Source organism: Pan troglodytes, chromosome 10 (genome assembly GCF_028858775.2).
Source record: "Pan troglodytes isolate AG18354 chromosome 10, NHGRI_mPanTro3-v2.0_pri, whole genome shotgun sequence".
NCBI lineage: Eukaryota > Metazoa > Chordata > Mammalia > Primates > Hominidae > Pan > Pan troglodytes.
Genome location: NC_072408.2, coordinates 103,312,577 through 103,328,593, shown reverse-complemented (window position 1 = coordinate 103,328,593; position 16,017 = coordinate 103,312,577). Strand labels below are relative to the sequence as shown.

The 16,017-nt window shown below is 43.9% G+C and overlaps 1 protein-coding gene across 2 annotated transcripts in view; it reads right to left on the bottom strand.

Annotated features, from left to right (window-relative positions):
* CFAP54 (cilia and flagella associated protein 54) overlaps positions 1-6,342 on the bottom strand; it is a 389,038-nt gene extending 382,696 nt beyond the window's left edge. The window contains exon 1 of one of the 2 annotated variants that reach the window (XM_024348012.3): positions 5,938-6,342. In XM_024348012.3, the coding sequence (XP_024203780.3) occupies positions 5,938-6,254 (317 nt within the window). In that variant the 5' untranslated portion in view covers positions 6,255-6,342. The remainder of the gene's footprint in view (positions 1-5,937) is intronic. The other variant, XM_024348013.3, reaches the window with a different exon arrangement.
* Positions 6,343-16,017: the final 9,675 nt, after the last annotated feature.

The window sequence follows — 16,017 nt, the reverse complement described above, 5'->3', positions numbered from 1 at the left end:
AATGATGACTAGGTTTGTTACTCATAAAAGAAAAATACCAGCTTTGTTAAATCAATCAAGATTATATAATAAGAAAGAAAAAATCTCTTTTTTTGTTGAACCCTAAGTTCAGGTTAAGGCTGCTCATTGGGAATAGCTTACATAATGATTAAACCAAAAATATATAATATATACTACAGAATGTACATCATTTGAGAAGAAAATGTTAATGTACTTGGGATTGCTGACTGTTGCTAGATATGTAAAATGTTCTAAAACAGAAAATCAGCCAGGCACGATGGCTCATGCCTGTAATCCCAGCACTTTGGGAGGCCAGAGTGGGCAGATCGCTTGAGGTCAGGAGTTCAAGACCAGCCTGGGAAACATCACGAAATCCCGTCTCTACTAAAAAAAAAAAAAAAAAATTAGCCGGGCGTGGTGACACGCACCTATAGTCCAGCTACAAACGAGGCTGAGGCACGTGAATTGTCTGATTGACTGCACCCGGGAGGCAGACGTAGCAGTGAGCCAAGATCCGGCTACTGCACTCCAGCCTGGGTGACAGAACAAGACACTGTCTCAAAAAAGAAAAAGGAAGGAAGGAAGGAAGGAAGGAAGGAAGGAAGGAAGGAAGGAAGGAAGGAAGGAAGGAAGGAAGGAGAAAAGAAAAGAAAATCATAACTATATAAGCAGAATACCTCAATCTTATGTGCTTATAGCAAAAGCACATTTTTAAAAACGTATCATACTCTTATTTAAAGATATTTCTAGTATGACAATAATTTATATTTTAAATACTATGAATTGTATGCTTATGGAAGTTTCCATAGTTATAAGGAGAAACAAATTTTGATACAAAAAATAACCATCTGTCGTCTAGGCGCAGTGGCTCACGCCTGTAATCCCAATACTTTGGGAGGCCAAAGCGGTCGGATCACGAGGTCAAGATATCAAGACCATCCTGGCCAACATGGTGAAACTCCGTCTCTACTAAAAATACAAAAATTAGCTGGGCGTGGTAGGTTGTGCCTGTAGTCCCAGCTACTTGGGAGGCTAAGGCAGGAGAATCACTTGAATCCGGGAGGCGGAAGTTGCAGAGAGCTGAGATTGCGTCATTGCACTCCAGCCTGGCGACAGAGCAAGACTCTGTCTCAAAAAATAATAATAATAATAACCATCTGTCAAATATATTATAAAAGCAACTCCTACCTCCTGTACTCCTAACTGGTCTCTACACTGCTATTCTTGTTCCCTTTGGATATGATCATCAGAATAATATTTTAAAACAAAAACTAGGCTGTGCATGGTGGCTCACACCTGTAATCCCAGCACTTTGGGAGGCTGAGGCGGGTGGATCACTTGAGATCAGGAGTTTGAGACCAGCCTGGCCAACATGGTGAAACCCTGTCTCTACTAAAGACACAAAAATTAGCCGGGCGTGGTGGCATGCGCCTATAATCCCAGCTACTCAGGAGGCTGAGGCAGGAGAATCACTTGAACCCCGGAGGCGGAGGTTGCAGTGAGCTGAGATTGCACCACTGCATTCCAGCCTTGTTGACAGAGTGAGACTGTCTCAAAAAAAAAAAAAAATTACATAAGGGTAATCCTTTGCCAAAACTACCCAATGGAATAAATGCAAACTCTTTAAAATGGCCTCTAAAACCTTCCAAAGTCCTATTATTCCCCTAAATCTCACCTCATACTGTTGTACCTCTTTCACTCTGCTTCTGCTAAATGGGATTCTGTCCATTCCTCCGAAGTAGGAATGGATCTGTTCTGCCAAGGATCTTCCTGCATTTTTGTCCCCCTATTCATCCTCTCTGTTTGGCTAGTCAAATCCCAGGTGTCCTTCTCATCTGAGCTTAATGGCACCTCCCTTACCAATCATTCGAAAGCAAGTCCCCACTACATTCTCTTTAAGCCTCTGCTTTAAGTGTCATCTACTCTGACCACCTTATTGAAAATTGCAACTTCCTATCTTCCACTCCATAACCTCTTCTCTTTTTCTTTTTCTTTTTAATTTCTAATGGGAATAGATTATCTTCTTTTTCTCTCTAGCATTTATCATTTCTTCGTTTTGTTTTTTTGTTTGTTTGTTTGAGACGGAGTCTCACTGTCGCCTGGGCTGGAGTGCACTGGCGCGATCTTGGCTCAATGCAACCTCCGCTTCCCAGGTTCAAGCGATTCTCCTGCCTCGGCCTGCCGAGTAGCTGGGATTACAGGCGCCCACCACCACGCCCGACTAATTTTTTGTATTTTTAGTAGAGACAGGGTTTCACTATGTTGGCCAGGCTGGTCTCAAATACCTGACCTCGTGATCCAGCCTCTCAAAGTGCTGGGATTACAGGCGTGAGCCACCGCACCCAGCTGCATTTATCATTCCTAAATTACCATAAAATACACATAATTGATGTTTATTGTCTAGTTCCCTCTCTAAAGTCTGAGAAGGCAGAGACTTTTGTCTGGTTCACTGCTGTAGCCAGAGTGCCTAGTAGGAAGCCTGACACATATAAGTGCTCAGCAGTTACTTTCATAGCATTTGTTGTTTGTGAATTGACTAATGACTCATTGAACATCTATCTCCCTCTCTAGACTATAAGCTCCATGAATACTGACTCCCATATCTATTTTGTTCACCACTGTGTAACCAGTGTCAAGTACATTTCCTCACACATAGCAGGCACTCAGTAAAAATTATTGTATAAATAAAGGCCAAAATTGTGTGAGAGGTTGGACTGTTAAGGCACATGTCAATCCAATGCTTGTGATTCTTATAGTCTTGTTAAAGATGGCGTAGATACTGTACTTATAGACTGGCCCATGTCTACTTTCCTATATGTAATAGTCACAATTACTAAGAATATAAGGATAATAACTCTTTTTTTTTTTTTTTTTTTGAGACAGAGTCTCATTCTGTCATCCAGGGTGGAGTGTAGTGGCATGATCTCGGCACACTGGCAACCTCCACCTCCTGGGTTCAAGAGATTCTCGTGCCTCAGCCTCCTGAGTAGCTGGGATTACAGGCGCACACCACCACGCCCGGCTAATTTTTGTATTTTTTAGTAGAGACAGAGTTTCGCCATGTTGGCCAGGCTGATCTTGAACTCCTGACTGCAGGTGATCTGCCCGCCTCAGCCTCCCAGAGTGCTGGGATTACAGGCGTAAGCCACTGCACCAGGCCAAGGATAATAACTCTTGAATCCTTTCAATACTAAATATTTATTGAATGTTTACTATGTCCCAACCCCCAGGCTAAGTGCCAGAAATACAGCAATGAAAAAGAGACACATCCAAAGTCACCAGGGAGCTTACATCCTAATGAGACAGACAATACACAAGAAAACAAATCAATTTAAAAATATAAACCTATAAGTGAATCTGCATTCGATAGGAAAGGCCACTCTAAGGAGGTGACAACTGAGCTGAGGCCTGAAAAAAGGAGCCAGATTTTTGAAAAGCTTGGGGAAGAACATTCAGACAACAAAGATGGCAAATATAAAGGCTCTGGGGTGAGAAACAGTAGGACCTGTTTCTCTGGAAAGTCCTGAGAGAGAAGTGAGGGATGAGCTGAGCTCAGAAAGGCAGGCAGGGTCAACACCTCAGCCCCTGGAGAGTATCAGAATTCTTAAGTTTATTCCAAAAGCAATGGGAAGCAGTAGAAAGACTTTAGATAAGATTTGTAAAGATCATCCTGACTGCTAGGTGAAGGATAGATTGGAGACAGTGGCTGCAGGGAAAATGTGAAATGGTGGTGGTTTGGACTGGAACGCTGGTAGTGGAGATGGGGAGATGAAGTTCAAAGATAAAAACCATTTAAATATAAATGTATAAGCCGGGCAAGGTGGCTCATGCCTGTAACCTCAGCAATCTGGGAGGCCAAGGCAGGTGGATCACCCGAGGTCAGGAGTTTGAGACCAGCCTGGCCAACATGGCGAAACCCCATCTCTACTAAAAATACAAAAATTAGCCGGGCGTGGTAGCAGGCGCCTGTAGTCCCAGCTACTCAGAAGGCTGAGGCACAAGAATCGCTTAAACCTGGGAGGCAGAGGTTGCAGTAAGCTGAGATCGCAGCACTACACTCCAGCCTGGGGTACAGAGTGAGACTCCCTATCAATAAATAAATAAATAAAGCATATAGAGTAGGTATATAATGGGCTTTCCTTGGTCAATTCTTGGTTCTCATCTTACTTGGCCAGTCAGCAGAATTTGCCACAGTTGATCATTCCTTTCTTCCTGAAATACTTTCTCTACCTGCTTCTAGTACACCAGGCACTTAATGGTTTTCCACTGGCCCCTCCTCCTTAGTCTCTGTTGGTTTCTTCTTATTGCCTCTCCCTGTCCATGCTGGAGCATCCCAGGGCTCAATCCTTGGACTCTTCCCTTCTCCATTTACACACACACTCCCTTAGCCATTCATCAAGTGTCATCATTTAAATATCATATGAATCCCAAATGTATATCTCATCTGACTTCCAGATTCAAATGTCCAACTACCTACATAGTAGCTCCACCTGGATGCTGAATCACATCTCAATTTTTATAAAAGTAAACTCTTGATCTCCCTCCCTGTTGCTCTTCCCACAATACAATTCCACCCCAGGTCTTTCCCATCTGCCATTCTCCCTGTGTGACCTACTTTTTGCACAAAAATCCTCATCAATTGCTCCCATATCTTTCTCATCTTTCTCAAAAGCAACTTTTCCTGACCTTCCCTAACCATGCTTCCCACCACCCCATTTAAAATTGCAACACTCAGGCCAGGCGCAGTGGCTGATGCCTGTAATCCAATACTTTGGGAGGTCAAGGTGGGAGGATCCCTTGAGCCCCCGAGTTCAAGGTTTCAGTGAGCCAGGATTGAGCCACTGCACAACAGCCTGTGCAAGAGTGAGACCCTGTCTCAAAAAAAAAAGATAAAATTGCAACATTCATCTCATATCCTCCAACACCATTCCCTGTTCTATTTTTCTCCCTAGCAGTCATCTCCTTGTAAGATTATTTACTTACATATTTGTTTAGTGGTTGTTTATACCCACAAAAACATATGCTCTATAAGGACATGGATTCTTATATGTTTTGTTAACTTGATGTTTTCCTAGTTCCTTGAACAGTACTTGATATACAGTGTGTGCTCAATAAATAGTTGTTATATGCATAAATAAAAAATATTTTATTTTATTTATTTATTATTATTATTTTTTGAGAAGGAGTCTTGCTCTGTCGCCCAGGCTGTAGTGGCGCGATCCCAGCTCACTGCAACCTCTGCCTCCCGGGTTCAAGCAATTCTCCTGCCTCAGCCTCCTGAGTAGCTGGGAGTACAGGCATGTGCCACCATGCCCAGCTAATTTTTGTATTTTGTATTCATGTATAAATTTTTGGCTCGCTCAAGGGTTTCACAACTTTCCATGTTATGAGTATATAAATTTGTATATGGAGAAAAAGGAATAACTTCGAGGTAGCTCAGGTTCATGAAGCTAGCTCTTGATACAATGAAGTATGTCATCCTGTGAACATGTGCACTTTAATTCCTTCTTATATTGCTATTAGGATTACAGTGACTTTTTCTTAATTTTGCTATTCATTCTGCGCAACTGTTTGCCTTTTTGGGAGTTCTATCACCATGTTATTACTGCAAACTGCGAACTCTTTTTAAGGTTCTTTCCTGCTTATGTCACCATCTTTCTTTTCTGGTCAAATAACAAATGGTGAGTTATGAAATATTTCTGTGTAGATTTTTATTTTGATCTGAGCAGGAAGCCAAGATATAACAGCTCCCAGGAATTAAGGATTGTTAAGAGCGACGAGTCTCCACTTCTTAAACTTTGTCTCTCCTGGGCCCTTCAGCCAGCCCCTGCGTCCGCAACGCTGAACCATCTCTGGGGCCACCACCTGCATCCTCCAGCCCTTTCCAGGGGTCCCTCCTCTGGCCGGCGCCCTCCCCAGTGCCCCGCCAGCGCTTACCAACGCCGGCGGAATTCGTGCTTCTCTTCCTCCGTGGTGGCTAAAGCCTTCTTTTTCCTCATAAAGCCTAACAACTCCTGGATCTCCTTCTCACAAGAGGCCAGGAGCGGGTTTTTCGCGTCCAGCGGCCCATAAAACACGGCTAGGGGCAATGAGTCCTCGGGGCAGGTCCACTGAAGCAGCGAGCTCCGGGAGCTCCCCTTCGACTCTGGGGGCGACCTCGAAGTCGCGGTGGAGGTCGGCGGCAGTTCTGGCCACGACCCCGAGGTGGTAGAGTCGTCTGACGGAGAGCTCGAGGGGGAGCCCTGCGCCGCCATATTGACGCGCCCCGGCCCGCCTGGAGTATGTGTACACGCGGTTGCCTGGCGACGGTCTCGTGGCAACCGGGCATCCCGCGCGCATTCCGAGAAACACAGCGGCCCCTGGAGGGCAAAGCGAGAAAGAACCAGGTCCAGAAAAGAATGATGCTCCTGAGGGGGTTGCCTGGTTGTGCGCTGGCACCGCTGTATGAAATGCGAACAGAGAATGTTCTGAGCAGAGCGCTGGCGAATATTAGAGCCAAAAATTTAAGGTCACAAATCCAGACTATACTCTTTATCCATGTTGGCCACTTAATAACGATAATGACGACGACCATGACCATTAACGTGTGTCAGGCATTAAGCATTTGAAACATGTACTTTCATTTATCTCATTTAATCATCATAACTACTTTACAACTTAGGATACTATTAGTATATCCATCTCACAGTTTAGGGAACCAAAGCTCAAGGAGGTTAAGTCATTTGACAAAAGTCAGCGTACAACCGTAGTGTCAGCGACCAGGTCCTCCAAAGGGACCTTGTGACTCCAAAGCCTGTGCTCAAAATGAATAGGCTGTATTGATCACTCCCCAAAACAAAGCCTATTAATCAAATTGAAATTAGAGAAATATCTGACAAGCAGTTTAAGAATCAAATACAGTTGGCCCTCCAAATCTCGGGTTCTTCATCTGTGGATTCAAGCAACTCCAGATTGTAAATATTCAGAACAAAATTAGAAATAACAATACAACAATAAAAATAACACAAAATACAACTATTTACATGGCATTTATACTGTATTAGGTATTACTAGTTATCTAGAGATGATTTAAAACATCCTGAAGGATGTGCACAAATTATATGCAAATACTACAGCATTTCATATCAGAGGCTTGAGCATCCACAGATTTTGGTATCTGCGGGTGTCATGGAACTAGTCCCCCACAGATAGCCAGGGAGTACTGAATATGCAGCTGATCCATTCTCTTTCCTCTATTTGTACCTTGAGGTCTGTAACTGTGGACATGATGTCTGTGCCTCTAATAATTATGATTACATCTATTTATGCACATTCCAGCCTTACTTTAATTATCTCTGTATTCTAAATTAATGTGCATTTTGCTCAACCTTAACCATAGGACATTAATACATACTAGTGGCCTGAAGTGTTAACTCTCAAAATACTTTGCATTTTAAACAGGGCTTTTAGGAGACTTTACTTGTGATGGGGAAACTACAGACCTCCAGGGAAATACTTGGGGAGTTTATTCTTAGCCTGTGTATTATAGGCAAAAGTCAGAGTTAAATTTATTAAAGTATGAGTATTGAGAAAATGGAGAACCTTCTTTTCTTATAAATTATGCAACACAATAAATTATCTAAGAGAAGAACCAGAAATATTTGGTGGCTTAGAAAAATCGGTCTTTAACCCTGAAAATTGTTACCAGTTCTATCACACTTAAATAAAGACAGTGACCCTAACACCCTGTGAACCCAATTTTCCATTTCAGACTAAGAAGCTTATTGGACCACAGCCTGATATCTTTCAAGTCTGACCTAATTTTATGCAGGCTCTGTGGACCTGTGCTAATTTGTGAGGCTGGCCTAATATGTCATGTCTATTGTACCCTAATATTCTTTGAAGGAAAATAATTTTGCTCATCGGCGCAGTTAATTATAGCCAGAGAAACTTCCTGGCAAGCAGTGAGATGCAATGACACCTCACTGTAGGAGTCCAATTCTCTAATCAGGATGTAGATATCATCCTTTGATCAACAAAGATTTTATCTTGTCCTCTAAGTGAACAACAAAAATTGTAAGGTTTTAAAGCATGTAGTCCTAGAGAAATAATTCATCACTGGGCGTTTACAAAAATATTAATAGACATTTTTAAAAGTCGGCTTGGTAAATTCTCTTTTTTCTCATCTTTTTCTTGTTCTAACATGGCAGACTTGTCCATTGCAGATCAAAAACTGGTGTAATTTGCCACTGAGTGCTATCTATTATATTGATGAAAGTGAAACAGCAGGATAAAATTAATTAAAGTGGTCACAGAAAAGGAAAGAAAAAAATAAAAGACAAAATGGTGTTTTTCCTTCTAATCTGGCTACTGTCACAAACAAACTTTATCATAGGGCAGACACTTATATTTCAAAGTCACTGGTAAAAGAAAATGTGACTAAGCAAATTCAAATACCTGAATTATGAAACATTGCATCTTAGTCACTTTCCTCCTTGCACACACTAAAGCTAACAATGCTTAACTTGCAGTAGTTTTTGGAAGCTTGTCTGAATATTTAAATGGGTGTTATATTCTGAATCATCATTATGATAAGATGGAAGTTTACATTTTATTTAGTTTAAATTAAATTGGCTGGGTGTCGTGGCTCACGCCTGTAATCCCAGCACTTCAGGAGGCTCAGATGGGCGAATCACTTGACGTCAGGAGTTCGAGACCAGCCTAGCCAACATGTTGAAATCCCGTCTCTACTGAAAACACAAAAATTAGCTGGGCGTGGTGTCGGACACTTGTAATCCCAGCTACTCAGGAGGCTGAAGCAGGAGAATCGCCTGAACCCAGGAGGTGGAGGTTGCAGTGAGCCGAGATCATGCCACTTCACTCCAGCCTTAGCGACAGAGCTAGACCCCATCTCAAAATAAATAAATAAATAAATAAATAATAAAAATAAAATAAATAAATTGAATTCGAGGCATTTTTAACATTTTAGAGGTGTTATCTTCCTTGTAATTAGATGCAGCCATTATAATATCTTTTCTCTTTCCTTGTCACTTTGCTTTATTCTTCTCACTGTAATGAAAGAATGGAGCTGTGCAACTATTGTGTCTGACAAGCCTAAGTACTGTAAATAGCTTCCTTATAAATAATGTAAATTGCTATTTCTTATAATTAACATCTTCGCAGGCTGCAGGGAAGCTTTTTGCCCATTCGAAAGTCTTTTTTATCTAAAGCTACTGACTGTTAAAGAATATGCAAGGTTAGTGCTCTTTCAATTCTCAATTTAGTTGTTAATCATTTGGACTATCCCAAATAGATACAATATATATGATCTACCTAATATGTAGACTTTTTAAAACTTCTTCATCCATTTATTCAGATAAATGCAACCATTTTGTTAGTGTCCATACAAGGCATAGATGAACCCATACATTCCCTACAGGAAGCAGATAACACAAACTCAAATAATCATAATTAAAAGGCATGCTATGGATTAGCTGGACATGGTGGCATGTGCCTGTAATCCCTGCTACTTAGGAGGCTGAGGCAGGAGAATCACTTGATCCCAGGAGGCGAGGTTGCAGTGAGCCGAGATCGCGCCACTGCACCCCAGGCTGGGCGACAAAGTGAGACTCCATCTCAAAGAAAAAAAAAAAAAAAAGGAAAAGAAAAAGAAAGAAAGAGAGAAAAGAAAGAAAGAAAGAAAGAAAAGAAAAGAAAAGAGAAAAGAAAGGAAAGGAAAGGAAAAGAAAAGAAAAAAGAAAAGAAAAGGCATGCTGTGGAATGTGCTGTGAGAAAGGTTTAAGAAATATGGGACCGCCAGGTGTGGTCACTCACGCCTGTGATCTCAATACTTTGGGAGGCCGAGGTGGGTGGATTGCTTGAGGCCAGGAGTTTGAGACCAGCCTGGGCAACACAGTGAGACCCTGTCTCTGATTTTTTAAAAAAAATTTTTTTAATTAGCCTGGCATGGTCACATGCACCTGAAATCCCAGCTACTCAAGAGGCTGAGGCAGAAAGATCACTTGAGCCAGGAGTTTGAGGCTGCAGTGAGCTATAATCACCCCACTGTATTCCAGTCTGAGCTACAGAGCAAGATCTTTTCTCAAAAAAAAGAGAGGGGAGGGGAGGGGTAGGGAGGGGAGGGGAGGGGAGGGCGAGGGGGAAGGAAGACTGTGGGAGTTCTAAGATGAATCTCGGAACTGGAAAGAGAACAGAGAATTCTAGAGGAGATGATGTTTTAGCCCCAGACCGTAAATGCCTCTCACTCACAGAAAGACCCTTGCAACAAGCATTTACCTTCTTACCATGGTAACCTAGCACCCAAACCTGGCACCTGGCACAGAGTACAGCTCAATACATCTTTGTTGGAATGAGCAAATGAAGAAAAAGAAAAAAAAAAAGATGAAGAGCATTTAGAAGGATATGCCTGACTGAGAGAAAAGCCTGAGTAAGGTACAAAGCCATAAACACATACAGCAAGTCTAAATAAACAAGCTGTCTAGTGTGGTGAGCCACAGGCTGCCATAGATCCGGAGGCAGAAGATGAGGCAGAAAGGGAAGTGTGATCAAATACAATGGGGAGTTGGAAGGTATGCTGAGTAATTCTGACTTGGTTTTGACTTGGTTCTGTATTCAGGAGAGAGGTTTCGTGGTTTTGTTTTGTTTTTGAGACAGATTTTCACTCTTATCGCCCAGGCTGGAGTGCAATGGCGCAATCTCAACTCACTGCAACCTCTGCCTCCCGGGTTCAAGCGATTCTCCTGCCTCAGCCTCCCGAGTAGCTGGGATTACAGGCGCCCGCCACCACGCCCAGCTAATTTTTGTGTTTTTTAGTAGAGATGGGGTTTCACCATGTTGGCCAGGCTGGTCTCGAACTCCTGACCGCAGGTGATCCACCTGCCTCAGCCTCCCAAAGTGCTGGGATTACAGCCATGAGCCACTGCACCCGGCCAAGAGAGGCTTTGTTTAAACAAACAAACAAAAAAAAAACCAGTACATTAAAGATGTTAAAAGCCCACGCAGTGGCTCACACCTGTAATCCCAGTGAAACGGAAAAGTTCCCTTGTCCCCCTTGCAGGGCATGCGATGGGGGTGTGGATCGCTTCTTGAGTGCCCCGCTGCTCAAACCTCTAGGGGAGTATACAGACAGGCAGGCTGTGGGGTTCTGACCCCAAGGCAGTGTCTAGGGGTGAATGTTTACAGCTGAAGCCCCAGTGGGCATGTGTTTCAGGGTGCTCTTTTAGTTTAGTCATCCATAAGCAGCTTGCTAGCTCAGTTAGACCCCTGCCTTATCGCAAGGACAGAGGGCTTTCTGTATCCCGGGGTTCTTGCCTTGGTGTACGGGAAGAACCGGATCACACGTGGGCCTGGAGAATGAGTGCAAGGTTTTATTGAATGGAAGTAGCTCTCAGCAGATGGGGGAGCCAGAAGGGAGATGGCTTTCCCCTGGAGTCGGGCTGCTTAGCGGCCTGGGCTCTCCTCCGACTGCCCCAGCCAAACTCTGCCTCGTTCTGCCAGTGGATGGCCGTGCGGCGTGCCAACGTCTATCGGTGTGCTCTTGCGCTGGCGTGCTCTCTTTGATGTCCTCTCGACATCCAGCCTCTTGTGTCTTTTTCAACCGATGTGTTCCTCTCCATGTCCAGCCACCTGTAGGTCTGCCTGCTAGGGTCTTCGGGGTTTTTATAGGCACAGGATAGAGGCGTGGCAGGCCAGGGTTGTCTTGGGAAATGCAACATTTGGGCATGAAGGCAGAAGTGCCTGTCCTCACCTAGGTCCATGGGCACAGGCCGGGGATGGAGCCTTCACCAGGGACCATGCCCTTCCTTTCCCAGCACTTCCCTTCCAACCTTCCCTATCACCAGCACTTTGGGAGGCGGAGGCAGGCAGATCACTTGAGGCCAGAAATTCGAGAACAGCCTGACCAACATGGTGAAACCTAGTCTCTACTAAAAACACAAAATTAGCTGGGCGTGGTGGCAGGTGCCTGTAAGCCCAGCTGCTCAGGAGGCTGAGGCAGGAGAATCGCTTGAACCCAGGAGGCGGACTTTGCAGTGAGCCAAGATGGCACCATTGCACTCCAGCCTGGGCAACAGAGCAAAACTCTGTGTCATAAATAAATAAACGCCCAAATTCTGAGGCCAAAGAGCATGGTTTGAATCCTCACTTCTTCCAAGTTACTTAACCTCATTGTGCCCCATTTTCTTAATCCGTAAACCAGGTGCTGGGTTCTCAGGACATATGCAATGAATCCAGTATAACATCCCTACTTCCTTGAGCCTTCCGACCTTTTCTTCAATATGATATCAAGGAAGTTCTGTCATCTCCACTTCATTTGATGTGGAACATTATCAGATCAATGCTTCAAGAAGTCATCTCATTAAGTTATTAGGAATTCTGAATCATGGGTGAGTATTCCCATATTAATGAATTCTACCCTCGTCACTTTTGCATTCTGTGCCCCGGTCTAACATATTCAAGACTCACTCCTACACATGTTCTCTGCAGTTTCAACTACTACTTATTAGCCAGATCCCACAATTCCTTTGCCATGTAAGCAATTTCTTCTTAGAGCAGAGCTTGTAATTTCCTGCTCAGGCTGTGCTGAAACCTGACTTTCCTTTCCAGCCAGAAGGCAATGAAGTGTATTGGGGGCACATCTTGAGGAAAACAAGTCTCATCATGAAAGGCACCTGCTTCAGATTAGGTCATTATGTGTTCCCCCAGGCAAGCAGAGATTGTTTTTCTCTGGCAAATGGTTAGGGGCTATTTTTGCAAGTATAGGGGGCTCAGAGAAATTTAGAGGTTCAAAGTTCTTGGGCTTGTCTACCTAAATGTTTCCACTTCAGGTCTCTCGGCCTCCACCTTTTCTTGGACTTTCTGCTGTATAATCAGATCCTGGACCCGGTCTTTAGCAAAATCTACCCTGCAGCTGTCCTAAGCTGCAATAGAGGCACTGTCTTTCAGAGCATGCCTTCAGTTGTGAATTAACTGCTCTAAGACAATCAGGTCCCTGTTGCCTTCAGATAGGTGACAATTCAACTCTAAAATCTAATCCTGAGTGTCCAATTTTTTTTCTTTTTTCTTTTTTTTCTTTTTAGATGGAGTTTCGCTCTTGTTGCCCAGGCTGGAGTGCAATGGCGCTATTTCGGCTCACCACAACCTCTGCCTCCCCAGTTCAAGGGATTCTCCTGCCTCAGCCTCCCAAGTAGCTGGGATTACAGGCATGCACCACCACGGGGTTTCTCCATGTTGGTCAGGCTGGTCTCGAACTCCCTACCTCAGGTGATCTACCCGCCTCGGCCTCCCAAACTGCTGGGATTACAGGCGTGAGCTACCATGCCCAGCCGAGTGCCCACTTTTTACACCTCACTTTATTGTGTTAACCTGAGTTTCCTAAAAAACAAGAGTTTGAGGCAAAGGCTTAAGTGCTAGTGCTTCACTTAGTAGTGTAATTTCCGTGAAGCAAGAATGAAGAGAAAAGAAAGTGGGACAGGGACAGATGAAAAGTACAATGCCGGCCTTCTTCACATCATGAAGAAACACAACGAGTTGCTCAGTCATGCGGGATGTGTCCCAACAGGCTATCTACATCTCTATATACTACATCTTAGAGGAGTTTGTAAGAGGAAAAGGTAGAGAGAAAATATACCTGCTGCCCTTCTCCTGGTCAAGATTCACCACTCTACTTCCAGGTTGGATCACCTTGCCCCTTCAGCAGCTACTGATGATGCCAAATCTCATACCTTGTGATATAGTGTTTCATCCCAGTTCAAAAGCAGTGAAAGGGCCAGGCACGGTGGCTCACACCTACAATCCCAACACTTTGGGAGGCCAAGGCGGGCAGATCACCTGAGACCAGGAGTTCAAAACCAGCCTGGCCAACATGTGAAACCCCATCTCTGCTAAAAAATATAACAATTAGCCAGGAGTGGTGGCAGGTGCCTGTAATTCCAGCTACTTGGGAGGCTGAAGCAGGAGAATCACTTGAACCCAGGAGGTGGAGGTTACGGTGAGCTGAGATCATGCCCCTGCACTCCAGCCTGGGTGACAGAGCAAGACTCCATCTCAACAACAACAACAACAACAACAACAAAAGCAGTGAAAGGAACTGGGCACAGTGGAACATGGCTATAATCCCAGCTACTTAGGAGGCCAAGGTGGGAGGATCATTTGAACCCAAGAGTTCAAGTCCAACCTTGGCAACATAGTGAGACCCCATCTCAATTTTTTTTTTAAAGTGGTGAAAGGAGCCAAAAACGCCACATAGTGGCCTCAGGTGGTGGAACCAAGCAGGCCAGGATGGGGTTTCTCCAACCTGGAGGCAGTCATCAGAGCAGTTGCTGGAAAGCAGCAAGTGGTAGAGGGCCTAGAAAGTCGGTGAAGACAGAAAACCCAAGGCTTTGCATAAGGTGTGTCTAGTATACAAGTCCTCTTGGATGCTAATGCCAGCAACACGCTAAGGAAAAGAGAGCAGCAAGATGGAAGGAGCCTGGATTCCTTCACACTGTGAAGCCCTGGTATGAGTCCTAGACCACTCACCCAACTTACTATGTGAGAGGAAAATAAACTTTCAGCGGACAGGCGCGGTGGCTCACGCCTGTAATCCCAGCACTTTGGGAGGCTGAGGCGGGCGGATCATGAGGTCAGGAGATTGAGACCGTCTTGGCCAACATGGTAAAACCCCGTCTCTACTAAAATACAAAAGATTAGCCGGGCGTGGTGATGCGTGCCTGTAATCCCAGCTACTTAGGAGGCTGAGGCAGGGGAATCGCTTGAACCCGGGAGGCAGAGGTTGTAGTGAGCTGAGATGGCACCACTGCACTCCAGCTTGACGACAGAGCAAGACTCCATCTCGAAAAATAAAATAAAATAAACAACCATAAGTAAATAAATAAATAAACTTTCACCTTGTTTCAGGTACTGGGATTGGAGGTTTTTGTAGGAGGTGCCAACCCTTTACTACAACTATTGTACCCTATCACCTAGAAGTTTTATTTCTTGGGCCAGGTGCAGTGGTTCACACCTGTAATCTCAGCACTTTGGGAGGTGAAGGCGGGTGGATCACCTGAGGTCAGGAGTTCGACACCAGCCTGGCCAACATGGTGAAACTCCGTCTCTACTAAAAATACAAAATTAGCCAGGCGTGGCGGCGGGCACCTGTAATCCCATCTACGTGGGAGGCTGAGACAGGAGAATCACTTGAACCAGGGAGGTGGAGGTTGGAATGAGCCAACATCACACCACTGCACTCCAACCGGGACAACAAGAGCAAAACTCCATCCCAAAAAAAAAAAAAAAAGAAATTTTATTTCTTGATTTCTTGAAATCAGCTTTAGAAATCATACATATGCATAAAGATGCATATACAGATATATACAGAACATACAGCAGATGTTTATTGCTAACCTTAAATGCTTACAATAGTAAAGCATTAAAAACAATCACTGGGTGCGGTGGCTCACACCTGTAATCCCAGCACTTTGGGAGGCCAAGGCAGGCAGATCACCTGAGGTCAGGAGTTCGAGACCAGCCTGACCAACATGGAGAAACCCCATCTCTACTAAAAATACAAAATTAGCTGGGTGTGGTGGTGCATGCCCGTAATCCCAGCCATTCGGGAGGCTGAGGCAGGAGAATTGTTTGAACCCAGGAGGTGGAGGTTGCAATGAGCCGAGATCGCGCCATTGTACTCCAGCCTGGGCAACAAGAGTGAAACTCTGTCTCAAAAACAAAAACAAAAAAACACAATATAAATGTACATCAATAGAGTAATGCATAGATAAACTATAGTTTAGCTATAGTATTGAATACTACTCAGCACCCAAAGGGAATGTAGTGGGTTTTTATGTCTTAACATAAAAATATTTTTAAGACTTTTTTAAATCAAAAAATTGCAATATAATGTAAACAGTACGCCAACATTTATCTATATGTACCACAAAAATGATACTATAATATTTGTGTTTATATGTATGTTTGTATGTATTATGAGAGAGGGAAGAAAAGAGAGAGAGATCAAAAATGAGAGTGAAAATAAAT